Consider the following 16,591-nt stretch of genomic DNA (forward strand, 5'->3'; position numbering starts at 1 on the left):
ATGAATGTAAAGTAAAGCTTTCACATTAGTTTGTGAAAGATTAAAATTCAAAGTCCCACTATTGAAATTTGGATCTTGAATAATCAATTTCAATAAACATCTTAAGCTTCTTTCAATCAGATCTTCACGTATGTGTGTTTATATAACTAAAGCATCTTCTCTGATAAAATTTTTTTCTAGGTCGTCACATCCACAAATATACGCCATTTTGTTTGTGTGCTCAGAAGGTGCTTATCATAAAAAGTAAAGAAAATCAAACGATTCCTGTAAATGACCTAATTTTTGGAATCCATAGTGAGTTATTGAGGCTGTTCTTTGGTGTGTAATAGACCAGGGAGAAATATGCAGGTACGAATATGGGAAGAGAACATGGGTTTAAACTTTAGGGATTTTTCCGGATGGAAATATATCGGCATCATGTCGGTATGCTACCAATACATCGAAATCGGATCTTGAAAATCCGTATCGGTCGGGCCCTAATTGACAAAGTGAAAAGTTAAAATTATTCTAAGTTACGAAAAAATAAAAAAAAATCAGATTATCCTCTATATTGTAAAACCTGGAAAAACAAACAAAAAAAAAGCCGACTATAGTTTGCAGCTCGTGAAAACAAAACAAAGCTGATATTTTGTGAAGGACCACAAGTGAGCTGTCCTCATAGCAAAAAAAAATAAAAAATAAACTTAATGTTTAAGGTACTCTAGAAATAAAAACTGAGCTAAAGAAAGGGGCAATCTCATAGAAAGGAAAGCAATGAAGTGACTTTAATAAGATGGCAGGATACGCGACATATCTAATGTCTATAACTCGAAAAGATTTTTGTGGCTTGTTCTTTTTTGTTTGCATAACATTTCAAAAATACATATTTAATTTTTTTTTAAACTTTGTAATTACAAAACATCACTTGTTTCCACTTTCTACATACAAATCTATGATCAAATCTCCAGTGCTATTATTTTCATTTAGTGATTTTCTGCAAAGTTGGGAGTGTTGCCACGCACAGTCACCGGAACTTCCAGACAATTGTAGTTCAATTGTTACTTCCTTGGAATTATTTAGATCAAGAAATGAAATCTCTGAAACCATAAAACTAATATTAATTTACAGTTATACAAAAGTATTTATTTAGACACCAAAGACCGTGCAAAAGTACAGCCAGTGTATAATTAATGCGGAATAATTTTGGGGCGTAGTCTATAGCAGCACATTAGCTAGTCTTTAAAAGCAAGGTCCTTAAGCAAACAGAGGTCCTCAATACTTGGGTTTTAATTTGTCATATACTGAGTGTTCATTATTTCAAAGAGGTCATTTGAAACAAAAGAGGCGATTCACAAATAATTCAGGAAAACAACACCCAAAGAAACACTACAAAGTTAAAATATACAGGCTAGTCCCTCTCCTGTGATAGACATCAAGTTCACCGGAAACAAATAAATGGGTGCACTAACTAGCAAAAGTTGCAAACCCCTCATCGCTGAAGATGATTGTAGCCCAACAGCCGATTATTACTTACAAGTCCCCTACATGTCTTACCACTGGAACCAAATTGGTTTAACCATCAAATACAGCGGAAACAAATAATAGGTACACCAACTAGCAAAAGTGGCAAACCCCTCATTGCCGAAGATGATTATGAGCTAACAGCCGTTTCCCGCCCAAAGTAAACCGATTTTTACTCATAAGTCCCTATCTCGTGATAGGCATCAAGTTCACCGGAAACAAATAATTGGGTACACCAACTACCATAGTTGCAAACCCATCATCGCTGAAGTTGACTGTAGCCTAATAGCAGATTATTACTTACAATTCCCCTACATGTCTTACCACTGGAACCAAATTGGTTGGAAACAAATAATAGATACACCAACTAGCAAAATTTGCTAGCCCCTCATTCCTGAAGTTGAATATTACCTAACAGCCGACTGTTGCTTACAAGTCCTCTATATGTCTCACAATTTGTATCGGCCTAGATTTCGTTTCAGTGTGTACCTTACTACTGAAGTTGTCAACCCCTTGAAACTTTCTAACGGGTATACCTCATGAAGCAATTTTTAAACCAAAAAATGGACATCATATACTTAGATCAGCGCATCAAGAGCTATCGATTGCCGTCAAAAAAAATTATATCTGTCTTAGTTCAAAGTTGATTTTTTTTTGCCGTAAGCCAACTATAGATTTTAGTCCATCTTCAATTTGAAAGTGGTGCCTGCCTGCTAGAACGGAGCTTTCCGCTCGAAAGCAGAAACACGGTTTGATGAAACGAAAGCTTGGCTGCACAACTTCAGATACTCCTCTCTGACATAGAGAGGACTCCTCTCCACTTCACTTCGCACACCATAGGCTCTGGCTCGTGGACAAGCAAAAACCATCCTTTTTGGCCCCAGGCAAGAGTTCTGCAGAGCTTTCCAAAATGTATTGTCATATTCATCAATCCGGTCTGATGTCCACACTTTCCGAAAAAACCGCACGGGTTAGACCCTTACCAGTTTCCGGGAATAAGCAGAGATCGGCGGCATAGGAAAAAAAACGGGACAAAACCAAAGTGTTGCTCTCGCAACAGGATTAACGACATTCAGAACTTCATTTAAAAAAATAAATAAATAAAATAACAGCAATTACTCATCCCTGAAAGAATCCTATTATTTTTTTAGGGTTTATATCAATGTTTACGTTAACACAAAACGAAGATAGTATACTCAGCGTTTCCTGCCCTGTGGAGCTTCTTGGGCCTGGAGAACGCCAATTTTTCCCTGGCCATGGAGTCTTTCGAGGGGGAATAAGTGTATTGTAATTCTATTTTGAATTGTACTTTGTATTGTATTCAATAAACTTCTTTAGACTTTAAAATAGGGAGAAGTTTTTCTCTAAGGCAGCACCAGTAACAAACAAAATTTTAAAGAACAGAAAAAACGATCAACCTTTAGATTCAACAAGTCAACCTTTGGTATAATATCGCCTTGTGACAAAAGCAAAGACCTAAATTTTGAGTGATTTCCTGGACCACACCGCTGTTCTATTTACAGAAAATTAAGCGAGAAAAACAGTGACATTAAATTAGGGACAATTAAATAAAGCAGTGACAACGAATAAAACACAAACAACCAACCTTTGGTTGTTTGAATCAAAATCAATGAAAAAAATCAGAATATTTCAAATCCAAATCTGGGAGCCTTTATCAACGGGAAAAAAAACGAACCCCAAAAAAATATTTTAGCTCAATTCTCTAAACTGGCAGATAAAAAAAAAGCCACTTAATTTATAATGCACAAGTTTTGTTGACCTGTTGCTATATATAAATTAAGAATACCAAAATAGATAAAATGTTTTTAACCTGTAAATTTGATCAGAGGTGGTAAACTGTTTTTTGCAAATTCTTTTAAATAAATATAGTATTTTATTTTTGATAAATCCCCTTTGCCAATCCAAGTCTAAAGATGAGAAAAATCTACTCTACTAGAGATTTTCAGAGCCGTTTCTGTGTTACAGTTTTGCATTATTGTGGAAATTTATTGAGATGTTAATTTTATATTTTTGTTTGTCTTTTGTTTTTTTTCTCTTGTTGTGTTTTCTTTTTTTTCTTTTTCTGATTAAACTTTTTTTTTTCATTTTTTCCCTGTTGACATAGGTTCCTGGGCGTGAAGTTGAAATATTCGAATTATTTTTGTTTATTAATTAATTTGTTGTTTGTTTTTTTTCTTTACCACTGCTTTATTCAAATTAAACCCAACTTCCTCACTTAATTTTTCCTAAATTTTGAGACCTTGAATCAATAGAAAAGATATGCCAAAGGTCGGAGAAACTGAGGTATACGAAAAACGTCCTAGAGTAGCTTTGTGAGAACGTGCTAAATCGAAATAGAGTTAAAGAAAAAGATATAGAAAAAATAGAAAGTTTTTGGCCCTTAGGATGTGAATATAGATTTATTTTGTGAGGAAGAATAAGTGACGCTAATTAAAGGATAAAGAAAATGAGACCCCAGGTGCTAATAGTATGTAAAATGAGCTCTTTAGATATATTGGAGTAAAGTTAGGGATAAATTGTTGAGAATCATGAATATGATTTTTGAAAAAGGGGAAAGAACCTAGCAATTTTAGGAAAAGTTTAAGGCCATGATTAAGTGAACTTGAAAACCTCGAGCTTCAAAATTGAAGTTAGGTTAGCCTTCTGTCTTTTAATTGTCTAGAGACCGTTGGTAGTCAAAACTTCAAATAGCACCAATTATCAAGTCTTGTGAAAGGTTTTGATAGACAGCTTCCTTTGGTGAGATGCTTCAGCCGAGAAATAGTAATATATTTGGCTGCGTCTTGCAAAGCTTGGTTACCGACCAAGGGAGAAAAGAAAGGCTAAATAGATAGGCTATTTAAAATACCTCAGTTGATTAATTCGAAACTAAACACCCAACTTAGTTGAAAGCTTTCTTCGAGGATTCTTAGAAAACCAAAGGTTTCTTACAAATTAAATTAAAAAAAAAATGACTGAAAGTAAGGAGTGACATTAAAACTTAAAACGAACAGAAATTACTTCGTATATGAAAGGGACTGCTTCCTCGTGAACGCCCCGCTCTTTAGGCTGAAGTTTTTTACTGTTTTAAAAAATAGAGTTAAGAGGAAGAGTCAGACTTTAGCGTGAAGAGCGGGGCGTTGATGAGGAAGCAGCCTCTTTCATATATGAAGTAATTTCTGTTCGTTTCATGTTTTAATGTCACTCCTTACTTTAATTTAAAAAACACTTGTTTTTAACTAGTTTAATTTCTGAAAGTTTTTTAATCAATGCATGTTTTGATTTATGCTCTCCGCAGATGAATAATTAAAACGAAATTTGCATATTTTTTTTTTTTTTGCTAAATGGCTTTCTCATAGTTTTGATCGAATGATTTTGAGAAAAAAAGGAGCGGGGAAGGAGGTCTAGTTACCCTCCGATTATTTGGCTACCTAAAAAGGCAACTAGAACTTTTAATTTTTTACGAATTTTTTTATTAGTAAAATTATTAGTAAAAATAAATTTTATTAGTCAAAGATATACGTAACTTACAAATTAGCTTGCGTAAGGAACTTCTGTATTCTCATATTTTTATTACACATATGAGGGGGTTCACCCCCTCGTCAGTACCTCGCTCTTCACGCTAAAGCTTAAATTTTGTCCCGATTTCTTAAGAATGATCCCTGAATCACAAAAGCCGTAGAATAAATAGTTGAAATTTCTAAAAATACTTTAGCGTAAAGAGCGAGGTATTGGGAGGAGGTGAGCCCCTCATATGCGTAATAATTTCTGTTCCTTTTAAGTTTTAATGCTGCTCCTTACTTTCAGTTGAAAAGACTTTGCCATATTTATTTTTTCATTGTTTTTTTTTAATACTGCTAGAAAATCCTGCGCTCCCTTCATGGAAATTTTCTTCCCCCATGACAAATTCCTCCATGAAAAGTTCCCCCAGCAAATCCCTCTCTTCTCAACCCCTGCCCCAACCAAATGAAAACGCCCCTGAAAACGTCTGTACACTTCCCAATAATCATTACTATATGTAAGCACTGGTCAGTGTTTGTAACTTGTAGCCCCTCCCACGGGGACTGTTGGGGAGTAAGTCGTCCCAAAAGACATAGTTATAAGGATTTTCGACTACGCTGAATAAAATAGCTGTCTCAGAATTTTGATCCGGTTACTTTGGGAAAATAATTAGCGTGGGACGGGGGCCTAGGTGCCCTCCGATTTTTTTGGTCACTTAAAAAGGGTACTAGAACTTTTCATTTCCGTTAGAATGAGCCCTTTTGCAACATTCTAGGACCATTGGGTCGATTCGATCACCCCTGAAAAAAAAAAAACACAAAAAAAAACCAACAAATAAACACGCATCTGTGATCTGCCTTCTGACAAAAAATACAAAATTCCGCAATTTGGTAGATAGGAGCTTGAAACTTCTACAGTAGGGTTCTATGACTTTTAGGGGTTGTTTCCCCCTATTTTCTAAAATAAAGCAAATTTTCTCAGGCTCGTAACTTTTGATGGGTAAGACTAAACTTGATGAAGCTTATATATTTAAAATCAGTATTAAATGCGATTCTTTTGATGTAGCTATTGGTATCAAAATTCCATTTTTTAGAGTTTTGGTCACTATTGAGCCGGGTCGCTCTTTACTACAGTTCGTTACCACGAACTGTTTGATAAAGTTGGAGGACAAGCAATATAAAAAAAGGTATTTTATTTGAAATGACAATACAATTAAGTATGTAAATACAAAGAAGGATAGAATGTAAGGACAATGAATTTTCCTGTTACCGGTACTAGACGATTAATCTTATAAGTACGGCTCTCGTATTGGAAGCCCCCGTGGAACTCTGGGATCAAAGCATCCATGAAGAATCCTTTTAGCTTGGGAAAAATCTTATTGGTCCAAAAGCCTGGATCGCGGTCTATCTTTTCAATGTAGAGTCTTTCAGGGTAAAAATCATGAAAAAGCAAGTATCTAGCTGAGCACATTCAAGCTGACATTGTACTTGGTAAAAGTAGTCGTGGCCCCGTTTGAAGTTGACCAGTCGATTCTTTCCAACTTCCGTGCAACAGTCCGCCTTAGCCTCTTTTCGATTCTTTATCCACTCGCCTATCCCCAAATTTTTCGCAGTTTCACAGTTGCATACCTCGCTTTGATTTAATTTTTCCCATGATTTCAACTTTGTGTGCACAACTTTACGGAAGGCTCCTGACTATTTCTCATTTCTAGGTTCCTTCATTGCATTGAAATTAGATATGAAAATTTCACACTCTATTAACAAGCAGCTGATTATACCAGCTTGTCATTTTGGTCTCTAGGGGGTATTATCGGCGATCTGAAACGATTCTTTCTGGCAACCGACTTGTAAAAGTTTCAGGTAGCTGAAAATATTCTATGAGACTGTTAGAAAACAGGAAGATATATCGAAAAAAAGTTCCAATCATCTTACAGGTTATTGTCTTCTGCTCATGATAGTACCGATTTTGTTCCAAAAGCAATATCCTTCATAGAGTACACTTGTGGAAAAGACCTAGACATTTTCTAAGATTTCTAAGCAATTAGAGGAAATGGAGCAAAATCCTTTCAAACATTTTGTAGCATCTTCAAGAAGCTATGGCCTGATATTAAAAGCGGCATCTTCCGCCAATGAATACTTGAGTACTTCTTAAATATAAATTTTCAATTTAGCATGGGATTTTGGAGTTCCATTAGTTCACTTAATCACGGCCTTAATGAAACTCTTTGATGAGAAAGGTGATACGACTGACTGTGATAATTACAGAGGTTAGCCTTGTTTCTCTAGGAGGTAAATTACTTAGTATGATAATAGTTTTTGGACTTAGAGAGGGGGAGAAATAGACTTGAAAAGTAGAAGGGGAGGAGGGAGAGAAATTTTCCATAGGGGAGCTTTTCCCGGGATAAATTCTCCGGAGGAAATTTTCTACTATGGGTTGGGGGAGGGGGGCGTATTTATGGAAAGAATTCTACACGAAGGGAAGATTTCTGGCATAATTTTAAAAGCGATAATAAATTAAAGTATTTTCAAGCGAAAATGTGCGGAGAAATAGTTTTTCGCCAGAATCGTCCGCAAGAAAATTTCCGGGCAGAAATTTTAGCAAGAATGGAATTGTCTGGGGTGAATTTTCCTGGTTTGTGTGAGGGGGTATTTTACCTGAGAGAAAGCTTTCCATGGAGGGGAAGCAGATTTTCAGGCATTATTAAAAAAAAAACTCGGAAATTAAATACCAAAAAAAGTTTTTTCATCTGAAAGTAAGCAGCGACATCAAAAATTAAAACAAACAGTAATCATTACGTAAAGGAGGGGAGAGGTTCCCCTTCTTAATACTTGGCTCTTTACGCTAAGGTTTTTGTAAGAACTTTTAAAAGGGCTTACTATTCTAACTAAACGATCTTCGTGTTTCAGGAATTGCCCTTAAAGAACTGGGACAAAAAGTCGAACTTTACCATAAAGAGCAAGGTATTGAGGAGGGGTTAACCCCTCTCATACACGTAATAAGTTCGGTTTATTTTTTAATTTTGAAGTAGCTCCTTACTTTTAACTGGATCTTTTTTATTCAATCTCTATAGAGACTAAAAGTTCGGTTGAGGACACTCATTTGAAAGAAGATATTTACAGAAAAAGAGATCACTAAGGGTTCTACAAAGAAGCAGACAACTTTTCATGGCTAACTAACATCACTGTACCAACTTATTAGAGTACGGAGAATCTATCAAGTACCATATTTTAGGACAATTAATAAAACTACTGGCCAAATCAATATTGTTAAAGATATGTAAGTTCTATAATATCTTACAAGTAAAAACCTGCAAAATCAACAGGAACATGAAAAGCCATCGTTTACTAGGCTTTCGTTACTGGATTTTGAGTTTGTACGATAAAAGTCTAACTTACCCTGGTTTTCCATAGGGCTATGGCCCCTTCTAAATCTTGTTTGAACTTACAGTTTCTGGTCATTAAACTATTTGGTTTAAAACTAGTAACTAGGTTTAAACTTGATTTAAAACTAGTAACTAATTTAAACTTGATTTAAAACCAGTAACTGGATTTAAACTTGATTTAAAACTAGTAGCCAGATTTAAACTTGTTTTGAAACTAGATTTAAACTTGATTTAAAACTAGTAACTAGATTTAAACTTGTTTCGAAACTAGATTTAAACTTGATTTAAAACTAGTAACTAGACTTTGGGTAACAATAAACTTTCTATTTCAATTAAAATTATGCTTCTCCTCGGTTGAGTTCTGCCCACTTGATACAGCATTACCAAGCATGATTAAAAAGTTCATAACAAGCCAACATTAAATTGATATATAACGTGAAACTAAATTAAAGCGTAGCTTTGCCAAGAAGAAGGATTCAGTTTAAAAACAAGCTTGTTTTTCATTCATCGAAACTTTAATGTCAACTAAATTTGAGTTGGATTTAAAGTAAAATTTCTGATTTAATGTTTTCGTAATTAACATGATTATTTTGCTCGACTAGACTAGATGGCATAAGTGGTTTTAAAGAGTTTTTTAGTCGGTTTTTTAACCAACCATAGTTTTTAACATGTGTTCGAATGCTTCTCAGGATATTTCTTTAGAACCGGTTTGATACAGCCTAGAACAACTCACTAAACGCAGCATTACAGAAAATAATTAAAAATTTCAAAGCGCATTTTCCTTCAATAACAATTTTGATAAAAAGTATGACTTCATTTGGGGAAAACGCAAAATCTTTTCAGTATAAGAAAATAATTTTATTTCAAACTTTCTCTGAGTTGTTAAATAATCAGCGAAGGTAGCCCAAGATGACATGGAACAATTAAAAAGAGATGTTCATGATTACCTAGTTTAATCTTTCGTAAAAGTGGTTTTAACGGAATTTAAAATTCAAGTAAGAAAAGAGAAACAAATTAAATGCTAACTTCCTAACTGTTTGGATTATTTTGGACACCCTTTCTCATAATCTCATCACCAGAATCAAATTCCAGGCTCTGGGGTGGGTTGCTGCACCTAAGATCAAATTCGTGGTTTACTATTACCAGGAGAGATTAGTCCCGGCACGCTACAACAGTACTTGTATACGAATCACAATTTCACTTAGTTGTATATAATTTACACATTAATTTTGTTGAATAGATGGTGTCTGAATGTGCACCAAGTCCTATTTACAACCTTATGTTCTTATTTTACGTTCCGTCACCAGACGTGATTTATCAAACCTTTTGTACACCTTTAGAGGCTCAACGAGTTAGTGCTTGAAGGGGCTTCTAAAAAACTATAAACGAAAGCCAAGCGAAAATTCCTCATAGTGCATAGCTTCAAAAGTGTTCAGAGGTAAAAAAAATAAAAAAACATAAAGAAAATTAACACTTCAGGTTCTCAATTCTCTTACAATACATGAAAACAACCTTTTTATTTCATATTTTTCTACGACTTCTTTTCCAAGAATAGCAAATGTATTCTTATTGAAATAATCACTTTTATGTTATTACTTACGATTATCTTTCGCAGTAATAGCTCTTCTGTGGATGTTTGGACAAGTCCGTCCGAAAACTCATTGAAGAACCAATTAGCGTCTTTTAAATCAATCCTAATAAAGTGTTTAAAAGTCCATTTCATTACAAAAGGGTATTAAGGGTCAACTTTTATATATTTTATTGACATGTGATTCAAATCATTTTGCAAGTGGAACTTTTTTTTATATTTTTTCTTCATCTTGAAAAATACATTTTTGAATGTCTCTTGTCAATAGTAAAAGACACTAAACCATTTTGTAATGAGTTTAGCAGGATCAAAACAGAAACAAATGAGGAGGGATCCCCAAAACAAGGGAACTCCCATCCCCTAAACTACTAGCTCTCAAGGCAAATTCCGATTATTTAGCAGACGGCTCTTAATATAAATAAAGCCCCTCTCAATTTGACCTTTTTTATTCTTTCCGACAATACACACACGTTAATATCTATATCTATGTAAATTTAGTTTTCTGTACTTTAAGTATATCTTCATCCCTTTTTTCAATATTACATTTCCCCTGTTAAAAGGAATGGAATTTGTTTTTGTATTTTGTTTTATGATTTTGTTTAAGTAAATACCGGAAGATTATTTCGCTGGTTTCAAACCAAAAGATTATATATAAAATTTCCACACTGTAAGATCATTATCTATGCCGCCCTGAAAGTTAGTATCGGGGAGGTGAGCATGTGCTCAGTCCCACTTTCTTTCTCCTGTTCTTAAGGACCCCAAAATCATCTCATTCAGAATAGATTACAAGGGTTTTCCGCCATTATATCAGAAGCGTGGTATCTCATATCATATACGGCCTTCATACCTGACACCAATGATTTATTAATCGTTAAAAATAGCAGAAATTAAATAAAAACAGCAGAAATTTGAGCAAACAAACTTACCTGTAAAACTGCTCTTAATTTTTTTCTCCAGTATTGTTTGATCGGCAGCTAATACGCTTAATGTAGCTTCTCCTTTTTCAAAAATAGTAATAGGCAGCTTCAATGCAACCTTTCTAAAATTAACTTCATTCGTTTCAGTCTTGAATTTCCAAGCTATTTTGCCAAATGCAGTACCACCTGTAATGAATTTATTTTAATTTTTGATACATTTTTATTCCACAGTCACCCACAAACAAATATTAACACATTACTAATGGACAGTCCAATCTCGTGCCCCATTTGAGGAGATAACGGTGAGGATCTACTTCACTTCATGGCTCTTTGTCCTAAATTAGTGAATTTAAAGACATAAATATTTTCTGGTAGTTTAGGGTCAAGTGAGTGATTGGTCTCAGTAGCAGGATCCAAAGATTGGGTAGAAATAAAAAAAACGAAAAATATATGAAATAGGGAATTACCCATAGAGAAATATTTATGTAAAAGGGGGGGGAGTGCTGGAAGTATTGTTGAATCCCTTTCAGCTGTTTTCTTTGTTTCTTATTTTTTCATTTATGTAGCCATGGTCCATGTGGCTTTAAAACATTAGACATTTATCTGTCTACCTATCTACTGTGGGTGCAACATCATGTGAGTTAGTTTTAGGGTATTATATTGCCATAGTACATGTGTTTCTATTTTTATAATTGTTAAGTTATTTTATTGTTATTGTTATTTTATGCTATCGTTATTATTGCTTATTGTTATTTTTATTTTTAAAATAACCAACTTATTGTTATTTTTATACGCTATTGTTATTATTTTATTGTTATTGTTATTATTATGTTATTTTATTTGTTATTGCTAAGCGTTTTATGATTTTGTGTACAAATGTTTATTTTCCACTGCCCAAATAAGCTTTGTTTCGGGAGAACAATCAATCTATTTATCTATCTATATGTATACTGATGGCCTTGTTTTCAAGTTTCCCTTTAGCACACCTGTAATTGGTTCCTCTTAGTAGGCCCATATCTAACCGTCTTTATCAAACTGCTACAATAGTTAACAGAATAGAAACTAGGTCCCCTCTTCATCTTATTCACCATAATAATCCGTGTTTACCCTGTTAAAAAGCAAACAATGGTGCTAAATATGATATGAAGGGTTAACCTGTTCACTGGAATCATCATATAATTTTATACAACACAACTATAAAACAGCGGACCGGTAAACCAATGGTTCTAAGCCTTACGTATGTTTATGTAGGTTTTCCAAATAAGATACTAACACATCTGTATTTTCTCAAGCATTCTTACTCAATAAAAATACATAGTTATTTGTGTTTTTTTTAATCAAAGCTGCAATTATTTATTTTGAAATTGTAACTATTCATATGATTTTTCAAATTAACGAAACGCGTTTTATTTACAAAAAAAATTCAATTGGTCCAATTTTTTCAACAGCAATAAACGTATTTAACCTCAAAATAACAAAAAGCAGTTTGATTTTGATTCTAATTAGATTACAACTCTCTCGAGAAGGATATTGTAGTTAACTAATTAGTTAATTAATTAACTAAATTAGTGCCTTAAAACACAAAATTGCAATACCACAAAGCACAAGCATTATATAGTGAAAAGAGAAATCATCAATGTAACAGCACAAACACAAAAAAAGAAGAAGAAAGGAGATAGAAGGAGAAAGGCAAAACTGTTTTCCTAAATTAGTGATTAATATAGACCAGCACTTGACTGAGGCCTTAACCCTACTCATCCATACAACCACATAGGTCAAACAGCATAGCCATACACAATCAACCATAAACCATAATATTTAAACTCGGCCGACAAGGAAACAGAATGATTCAAATATTCCTACATCAAATAGCTCTTCGCAGCTAGCATTTGTGAACGTCACCCGTCCCTTTCAGCCAAAATCGTGAATCAGCAATCACGAAAGAAACGAATGAGGGGAAAAATAACATTAGTGATGAAGATTCTTTTAATTTGAGTCTATTGATGTTTAGGTATAATTTAGACCTTTTTTGTGACTAAAACTACCATGGCAGTGGGGCCACCATATGGCAGTATCTATTTCTGACTATCAAGGAAACTTGGTTAAGGAGTATTATCCCTTAAATAGATTTAAGTATCTATTTAAGCCTTTAAAAACCATTAAATAGCTTTCAAAGATAAATCAACCTTACAGTCAAAAATCAAAATAATGTGTTTTTTTTTTTTTTCTTTCGTTTTATTTAATCGCATATCCGTGCAGTAAAGGGATAAATATTATCAGGAGAAAAAATACACAAGTCCGATTTCAACCACTTTCTCGATCATTCTTGCTGTAATTGTAAAACCATTTCACTGTTCCAAAAACTGAACTGTGAGAACAATCTAAAAACTGTTCCATATGCCCCCCCCCCTTCGCAATAAAATTCGATCTCGATGTGATGCTGGCATCACAAATGGCATTCGTTGCGATTTGCAGTCGTTCATCATCATCTTCGACATTTTTTCCGTGCCTTGTCTTCAGCTGTTAGGGTTAATTTGACATCTTGTATAAGTTCACATGACACCAAACATACCAAAAAACGGGACGATTCTCTCCAGGGGACAATGATGAAAGTTGCTCTTAAAATGCATATGAATGTGATGTCATTCTTATGAAATTTTTCTCAAAATTCAGACTCTAAACGAATTTTATCGAACTCGGCATCTATCTAGACAGTTTTTACATGCAAGAAAATATTAGTGTGTCAATTTTGAAAAAATTATCAAGCTATTTTCGAGAAAAGATACACCCATATGTGGGTTACAAACACAATTACCAGGTATTGCTAGCTTAAAAAGATTAGATATACGTATAGAACTTACTTTTCCTAGCAAGATAAACCATCTTCCAGTCTTTCTCCTCCTTACGAAAAATTGACTCAGAAAGGAACACGCCATCTTCCCAAGACATACCAGTATCTCTACCATTCACCGTGTACCTATTTTCAGCACAGCCATAGGCTATTGTATATTTGCCTTCTGTACCAATTGCATTTGTAATCCAAACATGACCAGATGATATTAAAGGACAGACAGAGCTACCTTAAAATATACAACGTTATAAGTACATATTAACTTCTATTAGCCTACAGATGAATCTACTATATGAAAAATTCCAAAACATTCTTAAACCCCTGTTTAAGGAACCCTACGAAACAGGAAACCTTTGGCTGGTAAATCATTAATTACAATCTATTTTGGTTCAAAACTGCAAGCATTCTTTATAATTTACATAATTGGGAGGGAGAAATCCAATAGCCCCTTCCCTTAAATGTCCAGGCTGCCAGTTTTCACTAGCTGGTCCGCCCAATTTGAAGGATTTTTTTCTTTTATGTTTTTTCGTTGGTCTATTTCTTTTACAGACTTTTTTTTGGATAAGGTGAAGCCGATGAAATGTTTATTTTTACAATTAAAATCTACCTGTTTCAGCAAAGTCTGAGAAAAATTATCCATACTTACACTACCTTTCACCTAAGAAAGAAAAAAACAAACGGAATTAGTGGTTCACTGGACAAAAGAACTTTATACTTGTGAGAGTGATTTCCAAGAAAAATATTATTCCACTTCCCTCGTCTAAAAAATAAAGAAATTTAATCAATTTGAATTATGATGTTTTTATATCAAAAAAATATTTTCCAAAAAAAAAATTCAGAAAGGAACATTAGTGAACTCTTAAAAAAAATCTGCAAAGAAATTACCCCATCCACACCCAAAACTATTGCCCCATTCTTTTCCCGAATCCTTTTTTTTGAATAACAAGATGGAATACAAAGTTAGGCTAGTTCGAAGGACTTAAGAAAATAAAAATCATATACCTCACTATACTATGGTTCAATTGCAATCCATATACTTTACTATATCGGGGAAGGGTAGAGGAATCCTGGCTATATGAATTTGCAAGTTTTATAGATCAAAGCCCAGTTCCAATTAAAAGATCTAATTTTTGGACAGTCCAAAATAAGAAAAAAAACTAACAAAATCTATACTAAACTGTCCCAGCACCCAATATATATCGCAACAATCGACTGAACAGATCAGCATTCCTAACGCTCAATAAAAACAATTCTCTTGGAAAGAAAGCAGTTTCATTGGCTCTCATTGACAAAAGTTCAAGCTTTGTTGAACATCAAGGATATCATTGAATCCTGAACCCTGAGAACATGGACCAACGTGGTAAAATTGAAAAATAAAATTTTGCCCAGGATTATTTTCAGATTTATTGGTAATATAAATTTTAATCTGGGTAAGAGCATTTAGAATAATTGGATTAGAGGTTATTAATGAATTCCCACCCTTTAATGGGGGTTCCCCCCGGGGGAAGTAGCACATTGGGTACTAGCCATCCACAACAGACAAACAATATAACCGAAATAGGGTCAACATCAGCACAAATAGGATTCTCATCTCCACAAACATCATTCTCACCTCCGCACATAGCATACTCACCACCTCACACCCAGGCATTTCCAGTATACTCTGGACAGCCCCATCACCCACCTAAAAATTTTCACTTACAATACCCTCAGTCAACATATCAGGAAACACAAGGGCCCCACACAGTTTACTATGCACCCCTGCCATATACAAGCCACCAAGGTCATTTATATCATACCCCCCAAACTCAGAATTTACAATTTGTACCTTCAGTGAGTGTCCATATAGATTTTCAGGGTTATCAGTTGATTATCCTCCCCTCCCCCAAGAAGAAGAGGAGGACATCACAAATATTGTAAATCCTAGGAGGCTGAAGGGATTAGTGAAGTACTAAAAAGAAATGGTAAGAGAAGTGGATCACCTCTTGAGCAAGAAACCTCTAAAACTGTTAAACCTCCTATAGTGGAAAGATTTTTACAGAAATCCAATACAAGGAATAATAGAATAGAGTCAACTACTGATTTTGTAAGCAGTGAATCAGTGGCTAATCTCACAGTGGTTTTCACCTCACAGGTAAAACTTCCATCAGACAGAGCAATCACTCTAGAGCTAAAGAAAATTCTTCAAACTATGATAGGAATAGGCTAAATGTATATGTCCAATCACAAACTGCATTGGATACTTTAATGAAAATAAAGAAACTTTGACAATGTTGAAGTAGCACCTGAAGAGAAAAGACAGGTCAGCTATGGTGTAATCAAGCAAATAGCACTAGATTACACAAAGGAAGAACTGATAACAGACCTCAGGGCAGAAACTAATATTGAGATTAAGGAACAAAAGAGGTTGAAAAGATACAATCGAGAGACCAAAAAATTAGAGGATAGCCTGAGTATTTGTGTTGCATTTGAGAGCAACTCTCTTCCCCAGAATATTTGGCTTTATGGAAGAAGAAGGAATATTGAGAGGTACAACCGACCAATAATACAGTGCTTTAAGTGTCAAAAGTATGGCCATGCTCAAGAAAAATTTAGGTCACCACATGCTGTATGCTTGAGATGTGCAAACAAACATGCTTCTAAAGAATGTCCCTTAAAATTCGAAACAAAAGAGTCTGGAAAATACAAAAACTATGTCTGTGCTAACTGTGGGAAAAACCATTCAACAACATCTGGTAGCTGCCCAGCCCGCCAACAAAACCGTGAAATCATAAAAATTTCAGTTGCCCAAAATTAACCAATGAACAGAGCAGCTAAGGCATACCAAAGTTATGCAGATGCACTGAATAAGA

General features: G+C 34.4%; 1 protein-coding gene across 3 annotated transcripts in view; it reads right to left on the bottom strand.

Annotated features, from left to right (window-relative positions):
• Positions 1–870: 870 nt before the first annotated feature.
• Positions 871–16,591, bottom strand: part of LOC136041412 (peptide-N(4)-(N-acetyl-beta-glucosaminyl)asparagine amidase-like) — a 44,525-nt gene continuing 28,804 nt past the window's right edge. For 2 of the 3 annotated variants that reach the window (XM_065726068.1, XM_065726067.1), the window contains exons 4-6: positions 13,750–13,968; positions 10,898–11,074; positions 872–1,076 (exon numbers count right to left, since the gene is read on the bottom strand). In XM_065726068.1, the coding sequence (XP_065582140.1) occupies positions 901–1,076; positions 10,898–11,074; positions 13,750–13,968 (572 nt within the window). In that variant the 3' untranslated portion in view covers positions 872–900. Of the gene's footprint in view, positions 1,077–10,897; positions 11,075–13,749; positions 13,969–16,591 lie in introns of all 3 variants that reach the window. The other variant, XM_065726066.1, reaches the window with a different exon arrangement.

Source organism: Artemia franciscana, unplaced genomic scaffold (assembly GCF_032884065.1).
Source record: "Artemia franciscana unplaced genomic scaffold, ASM3288406v1 PGA_scaffold_218, whole genome shotgun sequence".
In the NCBI taxonomy this organism is placed as follows: domain Eukaryota; kingdom Metazoa; phylum Arthropoda; class Branchiopoda; order Anostraca; family Artemiidae; genus Artemia; species Artemia franciscana.